Source organism: Lissotriton vulgaris, chromosome 5, assembly GCF_964263255.1.
Source record: "Lissotriton vulgaris chromosome 5, aLisVul1.2, whole genome shotgun sequence".
Lineage (NCBI taxonomy): Eukaryota > Metazoa > Chordata > Amphibia > Caudata > Salamandridae > Lissotriton > Lissotriton vulgaris.
Genome location: NC_141693.1, coordinates 982,930,592 through 982,952,951, shown reverse-complemented (window position 1 = coordinate 982,952,951; position 22,360 = coordinate 982,930,592). Strand labels below are relative to the sequence as shown.

Genomic DNA, 22,360 nt, shown 5'->3' with positions numbered 1-22,360 from the left:
GCTGCATCCTAGAAAGTGACTGCATTGTGCTATTACAGCCAAGCCTCAGTAAAGGACAGCAAGACAGCCTTTTGCGTTTTACGTAGTGGCCATTGTTGGCAGGCGGCTTTTACAGTAAGTTTACTTTCCCATAGAACGTAAAGAAAAACAAGCATTGGAAATGCAATAGGTCTCGCACCATTAGAGTTAGTGCTTTTAGAATTGTTTATGGGTTTTTTTTGTAAATGTTTAGCATTTTTGTTTCCTGTAGCCAATGCTAAAGTATTACAAATAAAAAAAGCCATAAACATTTCTAAAAGCTCTAACTGAAATGGTCTGAGAACTATTGCACTGTGTGAGGGTGAGTGTGAGTGAGGGTGAGTGAGGGTGAGTGAGGGTGAGGGTGAGGGTGAGGGTGAGGGGTTGAGGGTGAGTGAGGGTGAGTGAGGGTGAGGGGTTGAGGGTGAGGTGTTGAGGGTGAGGTGTTGAGGGTGAGGTGTTGAGGGTGAGTGAAGGTGAGTGAGGTGTTGAGGATGAGTGAGAGTGAGGGTGAGTGAGGGGTTGAGGGTGAGGGGTTGAGGGTAATGTTCGCGCTATAAAAGTCGCATTAAATAAATAAATAAAAACACCATTCGATCGCTACTCTAAAGAAAGTCTCTCTTCTCTGACCACGGCACCTCGCTCCATGGTTCATGTGAGTCTGTCTTTTGTGTCTATGACGGCAATCTCTAGCCCGGAAGCGTTACCAAGGAGACGATGGAAGTTTGTTCCTAGAAATGGAGAAGTACGAGCGGATCCGGGTAGTGGGCCGCGGGGCTTTCGGGTGAGGAGAGCTAAACTTGACGGGCGGGTGACTGAACCAATCGGCGGGAGGGATACTCTATGCTATTTGGAGCAGGGTTACGGACATTGGGTTGAAAGGGTGTTCTTTTCTGCCCTAGGGCGCTCTATTTCTGATAACACCTTGACCCCGCCCTGTTCTTTAATGTGTTGTGTACATCTGACGACGGTAAAATTATTATTTGTTGAGGGATGGGTGAGACCGTAACATTATAGTACACGATATTTCAGAGTATACATTTCCCAAGTATGGTGACATTGGCCGAGGGGAGAGACCGAGAGTAAAGCTGTGATGGTATTTTGTCATCAAAATTCCACCTCCTAACGCGCTCTTTGTATCAGATGATACTATGTCATGGCATGGTTTCTCTGTTTGGCAGCTCAATACGCCGTATGACTATACAATCCATGCAGAAGAACTAGTGGCAGTAAAAGGTAAGCTAGATGTAGTGACTGGAATGCAGGGTAAGAGATCACACGGACAACATTACAATACTAAGATAAGCTTTATTATACTTGCCCTTGCTTTTACATGTCCTCTGCTGCCACAGGCTGCTAAAGGCCAGTAAATGGAGGGAGAGCGGGCTTTAGCACTGCGTCAGTGTTGGCATTGATGGGGGGTAGGGGGGAAGTGGGGATTTAAAAAAAAATGCGACACGGCGGGCAGGAGAGGGGGCGGAGCGGGTAAAATAAACAAACGAGACGGAGGGAAGAGAGGGGAGGGGGGAGGAGAAATGCGACACGGCGGGAAGGGGAGGGGGCGGAGCGGGTTAAATTAAACAAACGAGACGGAGGGAAGAGAGGGGGGCGGGAGGGATACTCTATGCTATTTGGAGCAGGGTTACGGACATTGGGTTGAAAGGGTGTTCTTTTCTGCCCTAGGGCGCTCTATTTCTGATAACACCTTGACCCCGCCCTGTTCTTTAATGTGTTGTGTACATCTGACGACGGTAAAATTATTATTTGTTGAGGGATGGGTGAGACCGTAACATTATAGTACACGATATTTCAGAGTATACATTTCCCAAGTATGGTGACATTGGCCGAGGGGAGAGACCGAGAGTAAAGCTGTGATGGTATTTTGTCATCAAAATTCCACCTCCTAACGCGCTCTTTGTATCAGATGATACTATGTCATGGCATGGTTTCTCTGTTTGCCAGCTCAATACGCCGTATGACTATACAATCCATGCAGAAGAACTAGTGGCAGTAAAAGGTAAGCTAGATGTAGTGACTGGAATGCAGGGTAAGAGATCACACGGACAACATTACAATACTAAGTTAAGCTTTATTATACTTGCCCTTGCTTTTACATGTCCTCTGCTGCCACAGGCTGCTAAAGGCCAGTAAATGGAGGGAGAGCGGGCTTTAGCACGGCGTCAGTGTTGGCATTGATGGGGGGTAGGGGGGAAGTGGGGATTTAAAAAAAAATGCGACACGGCGGGCAGGGGAGGGGGCGGAGCGGGTAAAATAAACAAACGAGACGGAGGGAAGAGAGGGGAGGGGGGAGGAGAAATGCGACACGGCGGGAAGGGGAGGGGGCGGAGCGGGTTAAATTAAACAAACGAGACGGAGGGAAGAGAGGGGAGGGGGGAGGAGAAATGCGACACGGCGGGAAGGGGAGGGGGCGGAGCGGGTTAAATTAAACAAACAAGACGGACGGAGGAGAGGGGAGGGGGGATGAGAAATGCGACACGGCGGGAAGGGGAGGGGGCGGAGCGGGTAAAACAAGACGGACGTGCACGCGCTTTTAAGCTCAATGCGCATGCGCATTGAGCTTAAAAGTCAAGGGCACTGCAAGGAATCGCCACGATTCCTTGCAGTGGATAAAGAGTGGATAAGCCCCCATAGTCTCGCTTGCTCGATGCGCATGCGCATCGACAGGCGAGACCTAAAAAGAATGCATTGTAGGAGGAGATTTTTTATTTTTTTGCAATGGAAGTTTTCTTTTAAGTGTACTGTTATAGGAAATGAAAAATTGTAGGTTACAGAATGCCTTTTGGCACATTAAACCTCTATGGTCACTTGTATATGGTCAGTAAAGCATAAGTAGGTGTATTCATTTTAAATATAGCAGATTGACATTTAAAGAACATGTTCCCTTTATGCTCTAGTAGTGAATAAAAGTGTATCCGGAGCGGAGCAAGAACTGTGGAAGAAAAGCTTTTCATTCTTTGAAAAAGGCATTGATAACTTCGAGGCTATTGGGGATTCTACAAATTCAGCCCTTTTATTGTGCAACACAGGAAGACTGATGCGAATTTGTGCGCAGGCGCATTGCGCCGTTGGAGGTGACTGCAGCAGAGGAGAATTATCCCCTGAGGAGACCTTGTATTACAATAAGGTAAAAACCAGGTTCTTGTGCTCACACAAAACTAAGCTGTGACATAAGGTTGATTCCCTTGAAAGTTTGCTTCATAAAATATCATTAAATAGAACATTTTTGTTTGTGCTCAATCGTGTTCTATTATTTTATACTCATCATGAAATTAGTCTAAAAATCCACATTTTAAGTTTGTCTGACGTGTGTGTGTGTGTGTGCGTGTGCGTGTGTGTGTGGGTGTGTGTGTGTGTGTATAAATAAGTAAGCCTTCATACTGATTGCTTGCCATTCGTTTCAGTGCCCTTATTTGACAGAAAACAGGCTTAACTGTGAATTAAATCCCGTAATTCACGTTGCTGAATTAATTTGCCGGATATTCAGCTTCTCTAAACAAATAATGCTAAATGAATGGTTCACACAATTGTATAGCAGGTCACTAGAGATAGGCCACCTCCCCCCTACTACCATGCAAGCACTAGTAGTCTCCCTTCCCAAACCGGAGAGGGACACGGCGGATTTAACGGGATATCGCCCACTATCACTACTGGCAACAGAATATACAATAATAAGTAAAATATTGGCAACCCGTCTTCTCCCTATTTAAATAAGCGTTTCCACATGGACCACTGTGGTTTTATAGCAGCACGCAGCACATACTTTAACATTAGATGATTACATCACATTATGACAACTACCCCCGAGAGTTATGTAAATGCTGTATGCATCGCGTTTGGCCTGAGGCAGGCATTTAATACCCTTACATGGAAATCCATGTTTAAGCCCATGGAGAAATTTGCCTTACCCTCTGAGTATCTCCAATGGATGCGATTACTATACAAAGTCCAGTCCGCACTGGAGGCCATATATCTCGTAAGTATCCAGTATGTCGGGGTACAAGGCAAGGGTGCCCTCTGTCTCCACTACTATTTGTGCTAGCGCTAGAGCCATTGGCGCTCAGGTTGCGTCAGCAGGGGGACCAAATTGGGATTCAGCTAGGCACCCCTACACATCTGGTATCATCCTACGCGGACGACATCATTATAAATGCACATGACCTAACGGTCCTAACCGGTTTCTTGGAGCCAATGCCTAGTATTTTCTCCAGGTTCTAGCGCATATCGGGCCTAGCTATAAATGAGGTCAAATCGAATGCTTTCTTTTTCCGAGATAATACCCACCCAGACGCGAGCAGCTTTGGACCATATACCCTACTGGTGGCACAGCATACCTTTAAATACCTAGGCATAATTATCTATAGAGCTCACACAGACATGCTTGAAGGTAATCTTACTAGAGCGATCGGGGCGATACGATCTAAGGTAGCCTTCTGGACTGCGTTGCCTATATCGGCAATGGGCTGTGTAGCAGTGTCTAAAATGGTGGTCCTCCCCCGACATTTATATTACTTTACCAATCAGCCAATAATAATTCCACCTACTACCTTTCAAATTCTAGACACCATACTCCTAGACCTAATCTGGGGGACTGGGCGACAAAGGGGGAGTCTAAAGAAAATGCAGCTAGGGACAGGCAAAGGGGTATTTGGGGGTGCCAGATTTCAAAGTATATTATTATGCGAGCCAACTACAATGGCTGTCCTACTGGACAGCGGGCCGCAATCTGCAGGAGATAGGATACACTATGCAAATATCAGCCAGGGGACCCTACACACATTACTACTACCAAAGAGTAAAATTCCCCCAGATACACCGCCTTTACTACGGACAGCGCTATTATGCTGGAAAAAAGCGCTGCAGTACACGTCTCGCTGCCTTCCATATGCTGATAACATCCCGCTATTGGGGATACAATATATGAAGAAACACTGGGCCCCTCAGAGGAAGGAACCCCGACACACAAATTGGTTTGTCATTATACTACATGAGTGAGGGGCGCCACCTTATTAAATGGTTCTATGTTGGCACCCGGGCACACGCTACAGTACCTCTCACCGACCTATGAGCTAAATGGTCTAACGACATAGTACCGGAGGTATCCGACAAGGAGTGGGCTGACTTTTCAGAACACCCTAAAAAGTGACCCACAATGCAAAATTTTAATTTATACAGTACATGGTTCTCCGTCGGGCCTGCCTTACGACACGACTCCTGCAGCGGATGTTCCTAAACACACAGCATTGTTGCCCTCGGTGCAAGTAGGAAGAAGCAGATTTAGCCACATGCTATGGTCCAGCTTGCGCCTCAGAGGGTACTGGGGTGAGGTACGACAGGACATAGAGGCAGCCACACACCTTCACATTGCGGACTCCATGGCGGAGTGCCTGCTAGGCCTCCGCAAACGCACTACCCACCAGAAAGTCCAACTCTGGTTTTTAGTTCTTGCCCTCATTATAGCCAAGCAGTCCATAACCATGAGGTGGAAATAAATAAAAAACCCTGAAATCTACACTTGGCACAGTGAAGTAGTACGCTGCGGTGGAGCTGAAAGCGCAGCTTTAAGACGCGAGGAGACCCGAAGGCTGCATAAAAACCAGATCTCAATGGAGTGGAATGTTATTTTAGAGGCCTTTAAAGCCATAGACCTCATCCCTTACCTAACAATCCGAATGCACAGTAGATCCACATTGACTAGCCATAGCGCCAAAGGATCCAATTCAAAGTAGATCTAGTCAGGTTGCATGTTCACGATGGTTATGTGCTTAGAACAAGATAGCCTAGGACGTGACACCATGGATAAGACGGGTCAGAACGTGGGGGAGGGGGTAAGGGCAGTTGTTACCAGTTAAATGCCAATATGAACATTGCAGCTTGTGCAACTACAGAAATGTACTATGTATATGATTTATACAATGATAACCATACCGGTTCAACTACTAGTTACATGGTACATGCACCCATATACTGTAAATACCAGAACCGAAAGAGATGGAATGTTTAAATGTTTCTTAATGGATGCACTGGATATAAAAAAGAAAATCAATAACGTTATTGTGTTAAAAAAATTAAGAACCTAATAAGAATAAAAAATGTAAAGGTAGATCAACAGCATGTGATAACACCCCCTATATAGGAGCTAAACCCCAGGTTGTTGCTATAGTGAGGCTTTCAAATACCCTCAAATCGATGTGTGCAGTAAAGGTATTCGCTTTATCCTTTAGGGTTGTGGTTTGTTTTCCTGCTTCTAACAGTCACAAAGTGTAGTGAAAACCTTAACATCCTGGAGTCTACATTGTCTCAATGACCAGTTCTCAAGGGGGGAGGGGACTATTTTCCTCTTTTTACTAAAACTAGAGTTTGTCATCTCTATTACAATTTCCAAAACTGTCCCTTCGGAGGCATTAGTGCATATCGTGATGCCTTAAACATGATGCATGTAGGGGTGAAGGTGTATTTTCAAGGTCCTCATGGACATGTTTGATCATATTCCTGATATTGTATAAAATGATATTCAACTTGATTTCTCATTAATTACATCATGCAGGCAATTGATTACTATCTAAAGGCACTGAAGTCTTTAGGGGAAAGAGAGACACATCCAGCTGTTTGGGATTCTGTGAATTGGGAACTTTCCACAACGTATTTCACTCTTGCAACTTTGCTTCAAGATTATGCTCCGCTGTCCAGAAAGGCTCAAGAACAGGTAATATTTGTTCAATATAGAGAATTATTCATGTTTAATAAAACAGTTTCATACTCTTTTGAAAGGCTTGCAAATCAGGTGATCGCTCAGTTACACAACTAGCATATACTTAAGGTTTGTGGTAGTTCTTGTCTCATAACATACTTCTCTGCTTCACGTTCAGAGTTCTCTGAAGAGTTGAGGAAGGGCAGCTGGCAGTGACTCGAGTTTCTGGAGGCAGTTTGTCACTGTTTATGTCGTAACCAGGAGGGGACAGACAATTCTGTCTCTCTGGCATAAACCTGTGTCCTCCAAGCTTGTGAGTTGCCTTCATAACAGGATGGGTTGTCATGACCCAGCTTTCCCCATTGCCCAATTCAGGTCATTCCCTCTTTAAGTGTGTGGCTGGTTTTGGTTTGGTGTCCTCTGAGTCTCCAGAGTAGTCCTGAAGTGTATTTACTGATGTCTTGACACTATAGCCTAATTGTTAGAGGTGCAAGGGAACCTCATCCATAATCTCTCAAACAAAAGTAATACACCATTTCATCACCATCCTCTATATACCCTATTGTGGCATCTGCTAGTACTCACTTCATGGGCAATACAGCGTTGAAGGATAGATTTGTTATCAAAAACTTCAAAACATTCCCACGGATGGTGCTGGAAGCGTCAATGAGCCTATACCATCAGTGTGAAGATAGATCTGTCGACAAGCAACAAAATCTTAAAATTGCCAATGTTATATACTTATCCGTGCCTGATTATAGGTTGATGGGGAAGTACTTTTGATCACCTAGGGTGAAGAATTTCTTTAAATCTTCCCTTGCCCCTTATTCCCCTCTCCTTGGCAAAAGTGAGGATGTTACAGTGGCAAATGGTCTTCAAGGCTTCATATGTGGGTGTAACAGATAAAGTACTCAGACATTCTGCATTAGTTGATCAGGGACAATGTATAGCTTAGTGCTTGTGCCAGGTCGTTATGTAAAAAACAAGGGCAGGAGTTTTCCACCACAGTCCCGGTTATTCAAATCTGGAAGCCTGGCGTTTAGTCGCTTTTGTTTCATCCAGGTATATATTGAAAATGTTTTTCACAGTCAGCAAATGTGTAAAACACCAATACATATTGAAGGGTTAATAGCGACCTATGTTTTTTTTTTAGATTTCGGTGGACGGAATAATCTATCACAAATTGATATCCTGTCCACTGTATTACCAGTGGATTATAGCCTCTGGCACTTACAATACAAAAGACGGGATATCTGTTCGATTTTGACAGAATACGCTAAATCCTAAATAAGGTCCCAGGTTGCTAGAGCTAAAATAGAGACTTGACTCTTGCTATGTGTTAGCCCCTTGTGATCTTCGAATATTTTCTGCTAAGGAGACACCTGACTTGGAAACTCTTTTCCCAAAACCTATGGTGGAACATTTGCTAAAAGTTCTGTCTCCATATTTGCACCTAACAGCCTATTAACCCAAAGCTGGTGATTAGCGTAGTGCTGCCAAGTTCAATGTAGCGCTGTTTGAACCCATGTAGTCTTGAGACTTGTAATCCCTGACTTTAATGACAGGGGTTAATGGCTACATCAGAAATATGCTAAACTAGTGTGCGTATTCGAAAGCAATCACCTAAACCAGGTGGATAGTGTTGTCTTCTTTTTTTATGCCAGACTTCAGCCCGGTGAACCATGGACCCGCAATCCTTTATAATGTTGTCACCAATGCTCATTACAGCTTGTTGATACCTGCATCACGGAGAAGGGAATCAAGCAAACATAAATTGTCTGCTTCTGATCGGATTCCGGAAATAAAAGGGGAGGAAAAATTCGGCAGTGGCTTTTTTTCACTGGTGTTTTGGAATTAAGCAATGTAAAAAAGTCACACGTGGTTATTGTGTATGCAGATATAATTAGGAGGGAAATACAGGAAGTCCATACACACCACCAGCAAATGAACTGTCCAGCTCCTCTAAGTGACAGAATAAGTCTAGGACCATAACTAATAATTGACTAACTAAAACTAAATATCCCTAAATGTAAATTTAACCTCTTGCATGCGACCACGATTCTGCGCCTGTGCGGCAAAATCGCGAGTAGGCGGGTTTGACGGCCCCCAGCCATCATCAGCACACGAGCGCCGTAGTGCATGACGGATGGGGGCCATCATCAGCATGCAAGGGGTTAATAGGCGTTGATAGTGGGGCAATTAATCATCCAGCTTGTGATTCCTGGATAAATCTGCAGAGTTCCTCTTCTGAGAAGAGATTGGTGCAAGACGAAGCAGCAACATAATAATTGTCCATTTGAAGCCTCAGGTCAAGGGTCTGATGATGTACATGAAAAGGACTGCCGTGGGACCATCATTCCATAAACTGCGTTGACCAACAGTGTTCTCAGGCATTTTTTTATTTTTTTTAAATTTATTTTTATTGGCATTACAAAAAGAAAGTGCTACAAACATTGTGAACAACTAGCCAGTAAATGATCCGTACATAATCATAGTCAAGACTGCATGCCATATTCATTGCAAATGTTATACCGTGCACGCCCAGCCCACTCATAGTGTTCTCAGACAAAAAATCCCTTTTTAGAGGACATATGTGATTACATCTGGTCTCACTGTATGAACAGGAAGTGATGTATTGCGTTATTGCTGTGCTGAGGACTCCAGGTTTTGTTGTATGTTCCAAGTGTGCATATCCTGTGATGCCTGAGCTTCTATGTCCTTCCGTGCCCTCCTGGGAGCTTGCAGAGGCGGGTAAATGCTCACGCATCCATCACAGCAAAACTTGTACTGGGGCAGAGGACACAGTGGTAAAACCCTCATTAGGTAGCTCCACACAGAGGGGTGGTGACATGGCATATTGATAGTGTTCATGGATTGGCAGTAATTAAATATGGTGGAGCTTTACAGGATCTGCTGCCATTTGGCTAGGTTTTTATTTATTTTAGTTCCACACTTCCAAGACATGGTAGACATTTGGCAAAACATACTTTCCATATGTAATTGTTACATGATTATCATACATTATTTAATCCAACTATCCAACTGGGTCCTTTCGCGAAGCCCCTCAACGAAGAATAGCCCCGTAAACACACAGCTATAGATGGCATAGGACATTAATGCAATTATTAGTCTTTATACATCAAACTTCATATTTGCAACATAATCTCATCAATTATTCAGATAAGTCAAAAATTGCTCCCAAATCATAAGACCCAATTTGCCTTTTTTCCCCCCCTTCAACGAATATAAGCTAAATTCCAAACTTGCAATTCTATATTACTTAGCCCTCCACACCTCGAATCTTGGAGGTTCCGGGCAGAGCCAGTCCCCTGCTATACATAAACGGGCTACAGTCATTGCAACAAACAAAAAATATCTGTACTTATATAACCTGCCCCCCTTAGAAACCTCCTGACCCATCCCTATCAACATCAATGCAAGGGTTATCCGAACAGGTGTCTCTAGTACATTTGATAAGAAACTTTCCCTAGCTTGTATAAAGGGAAGCAATTTGTCACAAGTATAAAAAATATGATCTATATCTGCATCAGGTGAAGCACATCAAAAACATTTACCGTCGTACTGAGTACCCCATTTTTTCATCCTTGCAGGTGTATAATATAACCTACAAACAGTTTTAAAAAATTGCACTTGCAAATTTGCTGACATAAGAGCTTCCCTTGCTCTTCCAATTGCTTCCTCTATTGCTATATCTATTTCGTTCTCCCCAAGAGTTTCCACCCAGTATAGCATATGTTTTTCCAGATCGTCCTTCTTTCTTGAATTTAGGATTTTGTATAATCCACCGATTCTACTATAAGCCTTTAGAGCCTCAATTAAAGGATTCAATATTAGCTTTAAATGCTTTTTAACTAAATAATCTCTAATTTGCTAAAACTTAAAAAACTGTGTTTGTGTTTGTGGTATTCCATAAACCTGTGTCAGAAAAGAAAACTGCTTACAATTCCCAGTTTGTTCATACAAATCCCCTAACGTCTTAATCTCTCTGGCCTGCCAGGTCCTCGCCACACTATCCAGACAAAAAGCCGGGAGCAGTTTTTTCGCATTTATTGGGGTATAGTACGTTACATTTCCTAGACTAATTAATTTGCGTACTTTCTTCCAAACTTTACTAGCTGCAGCTACAGTCTTAAATTTCGTTTTTTTGTAATAGCTCCATTCTATCTCCCTAAAAAGACCAAGATTTGCTGCTATTCCCAGGGTCAAATGGTATATAGAAATATTAGAATTTGCTGTTATTGCATTCCTTCCCTCTTCACCTCCCACCAATAAAATATGCATCTTTTGCAAAAAGCAAACATAATAGTACAATAGAAAATCAGGGACCGACAGTCCCCCTTTATCTTTTGGTAGCGTCATAAACCGCATAGCTCTCCGTGGTTTACCAGGAGTCCATATAAATCTAGCACACAAAGCCTGTAGTTGTTGAATTTGGGCCGGTAATACCTCTAGTGGTAGGGATCTAAAAAGGTAAACGACCCTTGGTAGTATATTCGTTTTTAGTATATTGGTTCTCCCAATTAAAGTAAAATGTAACCTCCCCCACTTCTCTAAAGATTCCGCTATATTTCTGTACAGCGAAACCCAATTAGCTGACACTACCTCCTCCATAGCTGCCCTTATTTTAACCCTCAAGTAAGTTGCTTCCACAACTACTCTAGGATCATTAACCTTCACTGCTAAAGAACACACCAACTGTGTCTTTGCTGCATTTAGCTTGTAGCCAGACAGTTGACCAAAAATCTTAGCTAAACGTTCAGCTTCTACCACTCCAAGAGCCGGGTCTTCTGTAGTCACTGCAATATCGTCTGCAAAGGCAAACACAGTGTGGGGGATATTGCGGACATAGAAAGGTTTAATAGCCTCACTATTATTAAGCATACCAATAAAGGGATTTATATACAACGCAAAAAGGAGGGGCGAACAGGGACAGCCCTGCCTTGTTCCTCTGGTTATCTGCAGTATGTCTGAAGTCATGCCCATAGCCGCAATCCTAGCCATTGGTGCCACATATAACGTTTGTACTGCTGTCATGAACTTATTGGGAAAACCCATGTTCTCCATCAACATCCATAAGTATTTCCATTCTACGCGGTTGGATGCTTTTTCAGCATCGAGTAAAATCAACCCTAAGCTGCGTTTCTCTACCTCTGCTATATCAAACAGAGTAATAACTTTGTTGATATATGCTACTGTTCCTCTCCCTGGTATAAAACCATGCTGATCATCAGATACTAATGAGGTAATAACTTTTGATATCCGATTTGCTAAGATTTTAGAATATATCTTCCCATCGCAATTTAAAAGTGATATGGGGCGATAAGAACCCGGAAGATCAGTCTCCTTTCCCTTCTTACTAAAAATCCCTTTTTAGAGGACATGTGTGATTACATCTGGTTTCACTGTATGAACAGGAAGTGATGTATTGCCTTATTGCTGTGCTGAGGACTCCAGGTTTTGTTGTATGTTCCAAGTGTTCATATCCTGTGATGCCTGAGCTTCTATGTCCTTCCGTGCCCTCCTGGGACCTTGCAGAGGTGGGTAAACGCTCACGCATCCATCACAGCAAAACTTGTACTGGGGCAGAGGACACAGTGGTAAAACCCTCATTGGGTAGCTCCACACAGAGGGGTGGTGACATGGCATATTGATAGTGTTCATGGATTGGCAGTAACTAAATATGGTGGAGCTTTACAGGATCTGCTGCCATTTGGGTAGGTTCACGCTAAACAAATACCACATCCATACACCATGCATCTGGAATGATTAACAGTTCAATAATTGGACATTTAAATCCAGCAATATGATAAACAGTGGCTAAAGAACCAACAATAAGGCAAACACACTCGGGTATAAACAAGACATATTAGTCTTAAAGGTAAGCACAGGTTTTTATTGTTCCATAACTTTTTTGATTCTCCTTTATTCTAAGCCTATGTTACTAATATACTGCCTCCTAGACCATGAGTAATAAGGGTGGTGAGGAAGAGGCAAATAACGGCATCATATAATTCCATCTTGTATCCAAAGCGACCCTCTTCTCATTTATTTGAACCATCATTTTATATTTCGCCCAAGCATCTTTTTAGCAGTTGTTTTGTCTGTTCAACGTTAGTACCTCGCTCTGTGCCACCTGTCCTACCACCTTCTTCATGTAATCCTTGTTTTCTGCCATAGGAATGTAATCTCCATTATCAGTTCCACTCACTTGTGCAGGTCTATTATATCACCACGATGCTGCTCCTTCCACCTGGAATCTCCTGCAAAGTTGATGTTCCCTGTTTCTCACCAGAGGATGGAGTAACCTCTTTTCAAGGAACATATTTTATGTTGTCTTTATTACTATTAAGTTTGCGGTATCCTGCCACCTGAATGTTCTCCAGTCTCCAACTTTAAAGACAGGAAAATAACCTTATCATTCTCTCTAAAATGGCAGTCTCTTGTTTTAAGCTCTTCTGACTGCATTGCTCAATCAGATCTGGCTTCTCACTTCAGTATGCAGAGTCTGTAACCATTTTCATCATCATCATCTTCAGGATATCATTTACTTTCCTCCACTGTCCTACTCAGAACTTGTAGGTTGAGCTTCTGACCCCTGAGAGGGCCAATACTTATTTGGAACTCTGAGATAGGTCCTCCTTTTTTGGAATTCCTCGAAGTTGTAGTTCAGACTTACAAGTTTCCTTGCTGCTTGGCTGGTACAGAGATCTGCATCTGCCCAACCCTAAGTAAAGCTCTAATAACCTTTGCTCCCCTGGCAGAATACCACCAGCCATGTATAGATATCTCCTCATGCCTAGCAGAGATCTTCAGGCATGCGCAGTGAAAGTTTGCAGAGTAGTCGCTCAGCATACTTTTTTGTTTTACAAAAACAAACTCCCAAAGTGGGAAAAATAAAAGCTAATAGTCTGACTCACTGGGATTTAATTCCTAGTGTGTGGGGAGTCATGTTTTATTTTTTGTGTGTTTGGGACTACCATCATGACTGTCCTGAATCTGAACAAATGTGGGTTGGACCTTCCTCTTTAAATAGGGCAGATGATCTTAAATACTTAGACTGAAAGACCTCCAGGGTTTAAGCCGTCAGCCTAAGAACTCCACTGTCAAAACCAGTTGGGGTCCCACTGGCAGAAACATGGGAGTCGACCTGACTCTAAATAGATCACGTGGGACCATCAGTTTGATAGTCAAAGGTATTCATCTGTGGTGGAGTACCCTGTTCGCCAATCCCTACACAAGCCCCAAAGTCTGGTAATTGTACAGACCTCTGTATCACCAACCTTCATCTTATAACCTCTGAAAGATATCTGTCTACAAATGAGAAATTTGTATACTGCCTTGGGTGTTGCCACAATTTTTTACTGTCCTCCCAGTTCCATCCATTGTTTTTGACATCAGAAGTAAAGGCAGCTTGTAATCGCTAGCAGTTCTTCTTGCACCGCCATAGTCTACAAATCTGTCTGGAGGGGGACGGTGGGGGAGGGTTTGTGGCAAGAGTGAATGGGATTCCTGGTTTTATTGCTACAAGGCTCCTCACAGTTGACCAGCTGGGCTGTATCTGTCATGCCATATGTTGCGCTTACTGTATCTGGTCATTTGAGGCGCACTCATCTTAAGAGCGCAACTGGGGGGGTTTTTGTAAGGAGCTCAACAGGACGATACCCTTCTGCTGGCCTGACTGGTTTCACATTTCCCATAACCTTTTGGGATGAGATAAGGCAATGTCAGCCAAATGGACTCTTGCTGTCAGTAACAAGACCCACCCATAATCAGGCTAGCCCGGTTATTCGATCTTTTCTGGCTAAAGCCATTCTAAATGCATTTATGTTAGCTGCCATCGATAAGGAATGAGGAGGAAATGGCTCACCAGGACAAAAGGATTTTGCTTTGGAAAGCTTGCTTGCTTAGCATATCGAATAGACCTGGCCTCCTGTATCTAGTATGGGGCGTGGGATATTTTTAAATGGTTAATTTGCAGGAAGGGATATGTATCCATCAGAAAAACATCCCCTAAGATAACTAATTCAATTAACTCTTCTTCACAAGCTCAAGGGAAGTTCTCAAATATGGGTGAACCTTTCTTTGTTTCTGAACAAAGCCTTGTCACTCATGTCTTAGTAACTCACTTCCAGCATTCTTTGCCAAGAACCTACACACCTTCAATGAAAAAGAAATGTTAAAAGATGATCGTGTTTGCTATTCTGGCACTAGCCTTGCTCTTATGTCCCTTCCTCTTTCTTGTTGTCCCATCTCTTTCACATGCTGAGAAGCTAGCCCCTTGGCTTTAAGATTGTCACAAATATGGAATAATTACAGGTATATGAAAGCAAAGAAGACTTTAAAAGCTGGTGACCTGTAAACAATACCTCTTTGGAGTGGGATTGCATATTTATATTAATATTAATTTGAAATAGATCTAGCCCGCATGGAAGTAAACATATGCCATGCCATTCCTTCCAGCAGTCTCCAGCTGGAAGAGGATGCAGGGAAAAAAAAAATTTGAATGGCTAGCCTTAAGACTTTTCAAACCAGAATTATAACTCCATATTCTGTATTCTGTATATTCATAAAACATTCCAAATTAAGGCGAGTTTTGTCGCTGTTCCGTATAGGAAATCGACAGATCTAAACCCTTTCGCCACAAGAGCTCAGAAGTAGTGGACTGCTTCAATACACAACTCTTTAACTTTCTGTCCACCTTATCGTCTTCTTCAGTGATTGCAGTTCTCCAAAAGTTCAAAGGTGGCTACAGACCAAAAATATTCCCTCAGCCAAAGAGCTCAACCTTCTCCTTTAAAGATGTCAAATTTAGTGGGGCTATGGGGTATTCACTTCCTGCTTCCTACAGTTGACAAAGTTCTATGCCAATGAAATACTGTTTTACAAATGCAAAAATACCACTGTAGTAGCTCGACACTCATATAGTTAACAAATACTACCCACAGTTACAGTACTACCTCATATTTCATTGAAAACTATACATCGCTATGAAACTGTGAATCTATATATTAAGTAAAAAATATTTCTTTGATGTAATAGCATCGTAAAAATGTATGGAGGTACTACCCTACTTTCATAAAAGCACAAGTGAAAGCAAACCGATCATGTGGATGACGAGAACACTTGTAATGAACTTTGACCTATCACGACAGTACTGTGGTACCCAAAAACATTTTTTGAGAATTAATACCATAATAAATATATTTTCATGATTAAAAACAGATTTATTAGAAAAGATAAACATACAAATTCATTGTAAAAAACTAAAGTGTAATATTATTAGTTACAGCTAGGAAAACTTAGATTACAAAATCAACTTAAACTACACAAAACTTAGAAATTGAAAAGTTATAGTTATGACTTGGGTATAATTTGCTACCCGAGCAAAACGTACTATAACTCGCCCACGTCTGTAGACAATGTTGTCAACTAGCTCGCCAGCCTACATCAACTATAACTCTCACCTTTACCATTCACTGCTTATATTACATCATTATTACCATATTAAATCATAGGTCCGTCTACCCCCCCCTCCCACTCCCCCCCAACACTGCTGCAGAAAGAGTGAAAAATAAAATGGTAATAAATGTATATTTTACTCTCTGCTGAACGGAGTGTGGGGTCAGAGCCAGTGCGCCATTGCTGCAAGAATGAGGAGTGGCCCTTATGTTTTAAAGTGAGCATGTAGGTTTGGCCGTCTCTTACTACGGCCGGCCTGGCATGCGCAATTCAAACCTCTCCACCTCAGGTGTCTGAGACAGCGGAGTTGTAGAACAGGCACAGGGCTCCAGTGCCTTTTGGAGTGCAGAGGCAGCATGCTCCAGCCAGTCCAGACACTTCACTCCTGCTGCTTAACGGCATGAGAGCAGTGTCTGGATTGGATGAGTAGTTGGCTGTATGACGTCACCTCGCACTTGCAAGATTCTGGAGCCAGGAACTGGAGTGCACCGAGGACGTGCTGCAGGATAAGGTAAGTAATTATTTTATTTTATTTCTTAGATGTTTAATGTATGTTTTAATGTACTTTTTTTCATATGTATGTTTTACATTATGTTGCACATCACCGTGTTTATATGTCACCACCTCCCACTGCATAACAACACTCATGACATCTCAAATGACACAATTAATGAGAACACTGAGCATGGTAGAGGGCCGAGATATAGTTAATATAGTGTTGGTAACAAGTTGACAACACTATATGAAGGTGAGTTACGACACATGCACACTTTCTTCTCTCTCTCTCTCTCTCTCTCTCTCTCTCTCTCTCTCTCTCTCTCTCTCTCTCTCTCTCTCTCTCGCTCTCTCTTAGTCTCTCTCGCTCTCTCTTAGTCTCTCGTTTGGAATTAACAAGCAAATTCTTCCTCTCCACCACACCCTTAGCCTTGCACTGCACCCGGATGGAGGCATCCGCCTACCGGATAGTGCTAGTTGATTGGTTGCAAAAGAACTATTGTGGGCTTACATGGGCTTGCAGCCTACCCCTTACTTACCACTGGTTGATATTGTTTTAATTCTTTCTTTGCTTCTTATTGGATGGCTTTCATTGTCCTCCTTATTTTTGTCTTGCGCCTAGAGCCCAGCTGCTTTACCATCAACCTCTTTTTTTTCTCTTTTCCTTTTCTTACATTCATTGGGCAAACTTCTAAAGGTAGCTGTAAATCCCCTAGGTTGATGAGACAAGGTGAAGAACCAGTCTTATGTTTACTGGCTGTATTTTATTTTGCCTGTGTTTATTGTGCTTATTAACATATTTCAACCTAAAAACTGTTCTCTTCATACATGTTTTGTACAATGTTATCTAAATAACTAAGAACTTAAAGGGGACATACAGTTACACCTTTTCCCCTAATTTCTTCCGCATAAAATATCAAGTTACCCATCAACAATAATGTTTCAAACCGCAAGCATTCAGGGGAAAAGTGTGCTTGAACTCTCAAACTAACTTCACTAGTAATGCACGAGTTACTACTTGAAATTTGTTCATGCCCAGCAAAAGTGGTTGTCAGGGAAAGCAGCATTTTGTTCCAGGTGCTTGTGATTTGTAGCATTTTATTTCTGCTTGACTTGCAGAGCAGTAATGCCAGGAAACCAACATTAGTTATATGTCCCTTCCTGAAAGCCTTTTTGGCAAATGACACTTTACAAAACACAATACACATTCAGATTTGATAGCGGGTTCAATCGCATTGAAGAGTTCATCTAAAAAGCAGTATGTAAACACATGTTTACAATCTAAATGGGGTGAGCAGGATATCTGTGCTTTTTTGGCTGATGTCCTGCATCTGCTAATCTGTAATAAACCATACTGTTTAATTGTCCTATCCTATCTCATTCCCAAAAGAATTTGCAGCAAGCTGCTTGGGCCTACATGTTACTCTATCCTAGGTGCAGCAGTGTATTATGAGCACACTGGCAAAGAATGGGGATCCTCCATCAGGTATTATAAAATATTGTAATTGTTGTGTCCCCTTTCATACTCCTACAACCTTGTGATCTTGAATTGTGAGTGACAACAGTGTTTTCCAACATTGAATTACCAGAATGAGGACCAATCTGAATATCTTTCAGTTTCTACCACCATTAAGGAATATCCTTGAAGGTATTCTTCAGCTTTATCGCATTGAGTGTATTGTTTGGAAAATGTGCTCTCTTCCTAGTGATAATTCTCCAAATGAAATGCATAATAGTGTATGCAAGATTGCTATTCAATTTTCTTAACACTTTTTTCCATGATATCTGTTATGTGCTTTTTCCTCGACAGGTAGAGAGAGAGGTCAGTGACGCCATGCAGAAGTCATTGAAATACTGCGATGTTGACACTGTATCAGCTCGACAACCCCTTTGCCAATATCGAGCAGCGACTATTCATCACAGACTTGCATCCATGTTTCATAGCTGTTTGAGGAATCAGGTATGGCATTCATAACCATTTTCGAAAAAAATCTTTCTATTGAGACCTTTAAGTTGACTTTGTGGTAGAAAGTCTGCCAGTGTGAATATAAAAGTACTATTTTCCATGTAGTACTCTCTTCCTCCTTCTTTCTTTCTCTTGTTGCTTCTGATGACTGGCCACGGTTTTAAAGTGGATGCATGTATGTGTGTCCAACAGACTACAGCCAGCTATTCCTTGGCAAAGTTACATCTCAAAAATATTCTAGGCGTTTGGGTTGGCCTCTTTCTTTGTGTCCCTGAAGAGCATAAAGAAAGAAGACAACCTACAGGTCAAAAGTCTCTTCTGGGAATTTTGTTAAGCAAGAAGGTTTCAAACTGAGCTGACGAAAAACACAGTGCTGGTTTTTTATTAGTATCTTGCCAGCACGGAGACCGATTTTACCTCTCATTAGATCTCATACAATGAGAGAGGTCTCTCCTTTTCCATTTCAGAGGTTCCACGGTTGGCCTTTGGGGAGTGCCTTTCCCTTCCCAGACCTGAATGTGAAGTGCCTTTTCGGACAAAACAGATGAGATCATGCTAAAGTCATAAGCTTTGTCAGTCCTCTGAATGATGAACATTGGCAAGAGCCCAGCACATCTTCTCGATACATAGACTGAGCTTGAAAGCCTCTTCCAGTGTAGTGCAGATGAGAAGATAAGACAAAGACCCAAAGTGGGGGCAGCATTGTTAGAGAGCCCATGTTCATTTGTGCCCTTGCCACCATCTTCTGTTACTAGTCTTGATTACTCTGAGGAGCCTGACCTCCGGCAGTATCTGACTGTGCTTGCATGTTGTAATGTGAGTGCATCTGGGAATATTTCTGGGCATATCTGTGTGTGTGGGCATATATTGATAACCGAGCATATGATTGTGATCTTTTGAAAATGATGCAGTACTTGAAAGTATGTCGGCCTTCCCCAGGCACGCTGTAGTCTACCTATTAAAGGAAGTTGTTGAGAAGGAGAAGGTAGTTCCATCAGCCAGTGACAAATTCCAATGCAAGCTAAAGTGAATGAATCCTGTGTTGTGAAGCCGTTGAGCAAACTCAAAGTTTCACAATCCTTTGTAGCACAAGAGGCATAAGAAGTGAACCTATCGAGTGGCACCTACCCCAGTGAGTCTGCCTTTTAGGCCAGTCCTCACTGCAGTTGTTTCAGGCTGTGCCCTGACTAAGGTAGCACACTAGTCCAAGGAGTATCAGACCAGACAAGAGTACGATTTTGCTGTGGACTTTCCTGCAGAATCAGTGAATCATGTCCTACTCAGCACCCCAGGTTCCAGCAGGTACAGACAATTCACCTCCTCTGGACTTGATTGCTTCCATATTCCCACTTGACTGTCTTCTCCCAGGGAAGATGAATTCCACAGTGAACAATTCTTTACCATGGGATCATTCGAACCAGGAGCAACTAGATGTGGACTTGCCACAGCTCTATCTGTTCCTACTTGATCTCCATGAAGGCTTTGCCACCATGTAAACCTCTGGATTCATCTTGGACTCCCACTGTTGGTGCTCTGAGTGCTAAGGTAGGCTGCACCACTCTTCCACCTCAGCTTCTTGTGCTTGGTGTGCAGCTCACAGCACATGAAGAGCAACACCCGCTACCTCGAGGAGAACAGCATCCTGGACCTGTCCCGGTCCGGGTTCTGCAGCAACCATAGCATTGAAACCGGCCTCCTCGCCGCCACCGATGACATCAGGACCCTGCTAGACAACGGAGAAACAGCAGCCCTCATCCTCCGGGACCTGTCAGCCGCCTTCAACACGGTCTGCCACCACACACTACGAACACGCCTACACGGTGCCTGGATCCAAGAGAAGGCCCTGGACTGGACCACATCTTTCCTCTCCGGCAGAACTCAGAGCGTCCGGCTCCCCCCTTCCGCTCCAATGCCACCGAGATCATCTGCGGCGTACCCCAGGGCTCATCCCCCAGCCCGATGCTGTTCAAAATCTACATGGCACCCCTCGCCCACATCGCCCCACAGCAAGACCTCACATCATCTCCTACGCCGACGACACCCAGCTGATCCTCTCCCTCACCAAAGAACCTCACACCGCCAAAACCAATCTCTGCAAAGTAATGAAGGCCGTCGCCAAATGGATGAGAAACAGCTGACTGAAGCTGAACTTGGACAAGACGGAGGTCCTCATCCTCGGTTCCACCCCTTCAGCCTGAGACTACTCCTGGTGGCCGACAACACTGGGAACAGCCCCAACCATGCACGCAACCTAGGGGTCATCCTCGACTTCACCCTCTCCATGACGAAGCAGGTCAACGCCGTCTCCTCCTCCTGCGAAGCATTCGGAGGGTGTTGAAGTAGGATCTTCAAGTGGATCCCCACCGAAATTAGAAGAACAGTCACCCAGGCCCTCGTAACCAGCAGGTTAGACTACGGAAACACCCTCTACACAGGAACTTCGGACAAACTCCTGAGACGGCTGCAACGCATCCAGAACACCTCTGCACGTCTTATCCTCGACACCCCCCGCCGCAGCCACATCACACCCCACCTGAGAGACCTGACTGGCTCTCCATCAACTAGAGGATAACCTTAAAGCTCCTCATCCACGCACACAAAGCACTCCACAACACCGGACAAGCATACCTCAGCAAACGACTCCGCTTCTACACCCCCTCCCGCCAGCTCCGCTCCGCCAGCCTTGCCCTTGCCACAGTCTCCTGCATCTAAAGAACGACCGCAGGCGGCAGATCTTTCTCCCACCCCGCCACCAAGACCTGGAACACCCTCCCCACCCAACTGCGGCAGACCCAAGACCTAGTGGGCTTCAGTAGACTCCTCAAGACCTGGCTCTTCCAACAGTAGCAGCACCTACCTCCCCCAGCACCTTGAGACCCTCACGGGTAAGTAGTGCGCTTTACAAATGATATGATTGATTGGTTGATTGATTGATTGATTGATTGATTGACACAAGGCACCAAGCTCTTTCGCCTCTACGCACACTGGTAGTTACTGACAGCATTGTGCTGGAAACTGAAGACTTTCATATTTAAGGAACCCTGTGCATAGATTTGGATCTGCTTCATGGTTTGTGTACCTATTTTTTGTATCTTATATTTTTATTTATTTATTTTATTTTTTATATTTTATTTTTTTATTTATTTTTTTTATTTTAAAAGTTTTATATAGCGCGGACAAGATCTTTGCAGATATCAGAGCGCTTTACATAGATGGTGGCGTACTCATACCAATAAATCAATAAATCAAAACAGTACAAATAGGTTACATAGAGGGGTACATGGTGGGGGCGTAATTATACAAATAAATCAAACAGTACAACTAGGTTACATACGGGGTATGTGAGGGAGACTACTCATACAAGTAGGCAAAGGGGTCAAGCAGGTAGAAGCATGTAGTACAGTGTTAACAGAGTTCTAGATACTAGTTCAAGTGTATTTAGCCATGAGGATAGCTTTTACTTCTTTTTTAAAGAGTGTAGTGGATGGGATAAGCCTTGTTTCTGGAGGGAGAGAGTTCCAGATCCTAGGTGCCATTCCAGAGAAGGAGCGCTTATATGTTTTTTCCTTCCGGAATCTTCGCGGTTTCAGCAGAAGATTATTTGTGCCTCTAGTGTTTCTGGTTCCGCCAGATATTGTCAATTTCTGGGCGAGGTAACCGGGTGATTTAAGGTGAACCGCCTTGTGTGTCAT

The 22,360-nt window shown here is 43.3% G+C and overlaps 1 protein-coding gene across 4 annotated transcripts in view; it reads left to right on the top strand.

Annotated features, from left to right (window-relative positions):
- EDRF1 (erythroid differentiation regulatory factor 1) overlaps positions 1-22,360 on the top strand; it is a 346,290-nt gene that overhangs the window by 232,886 nt on the left and 91,044 nt on the right. For 2 of the 4 annotated variants that reach the window (XM_086922577.1, XM_086922575.1), the window contains 3 exons: positions 2,937-3,163; positions 6,584-6,742; positions 18,513-18,662. In XM_086922577.1, coding sequence (XP_086778703.1) covers positions 2,937-3,163; positions 6,584-6,742; positions 18,513-18,662 — 536 coding nt within the window. Of the gene's footprint in view, positions 1-2,933; positions 3,164-6,583; positions 6,743-18,512; positions 18,663-22,360 lie in introns of all 4 variants that reach the window. The other 2 variants (XM_086922576.1, XM_086922574.1) reach the window with 1 other exon arrangement.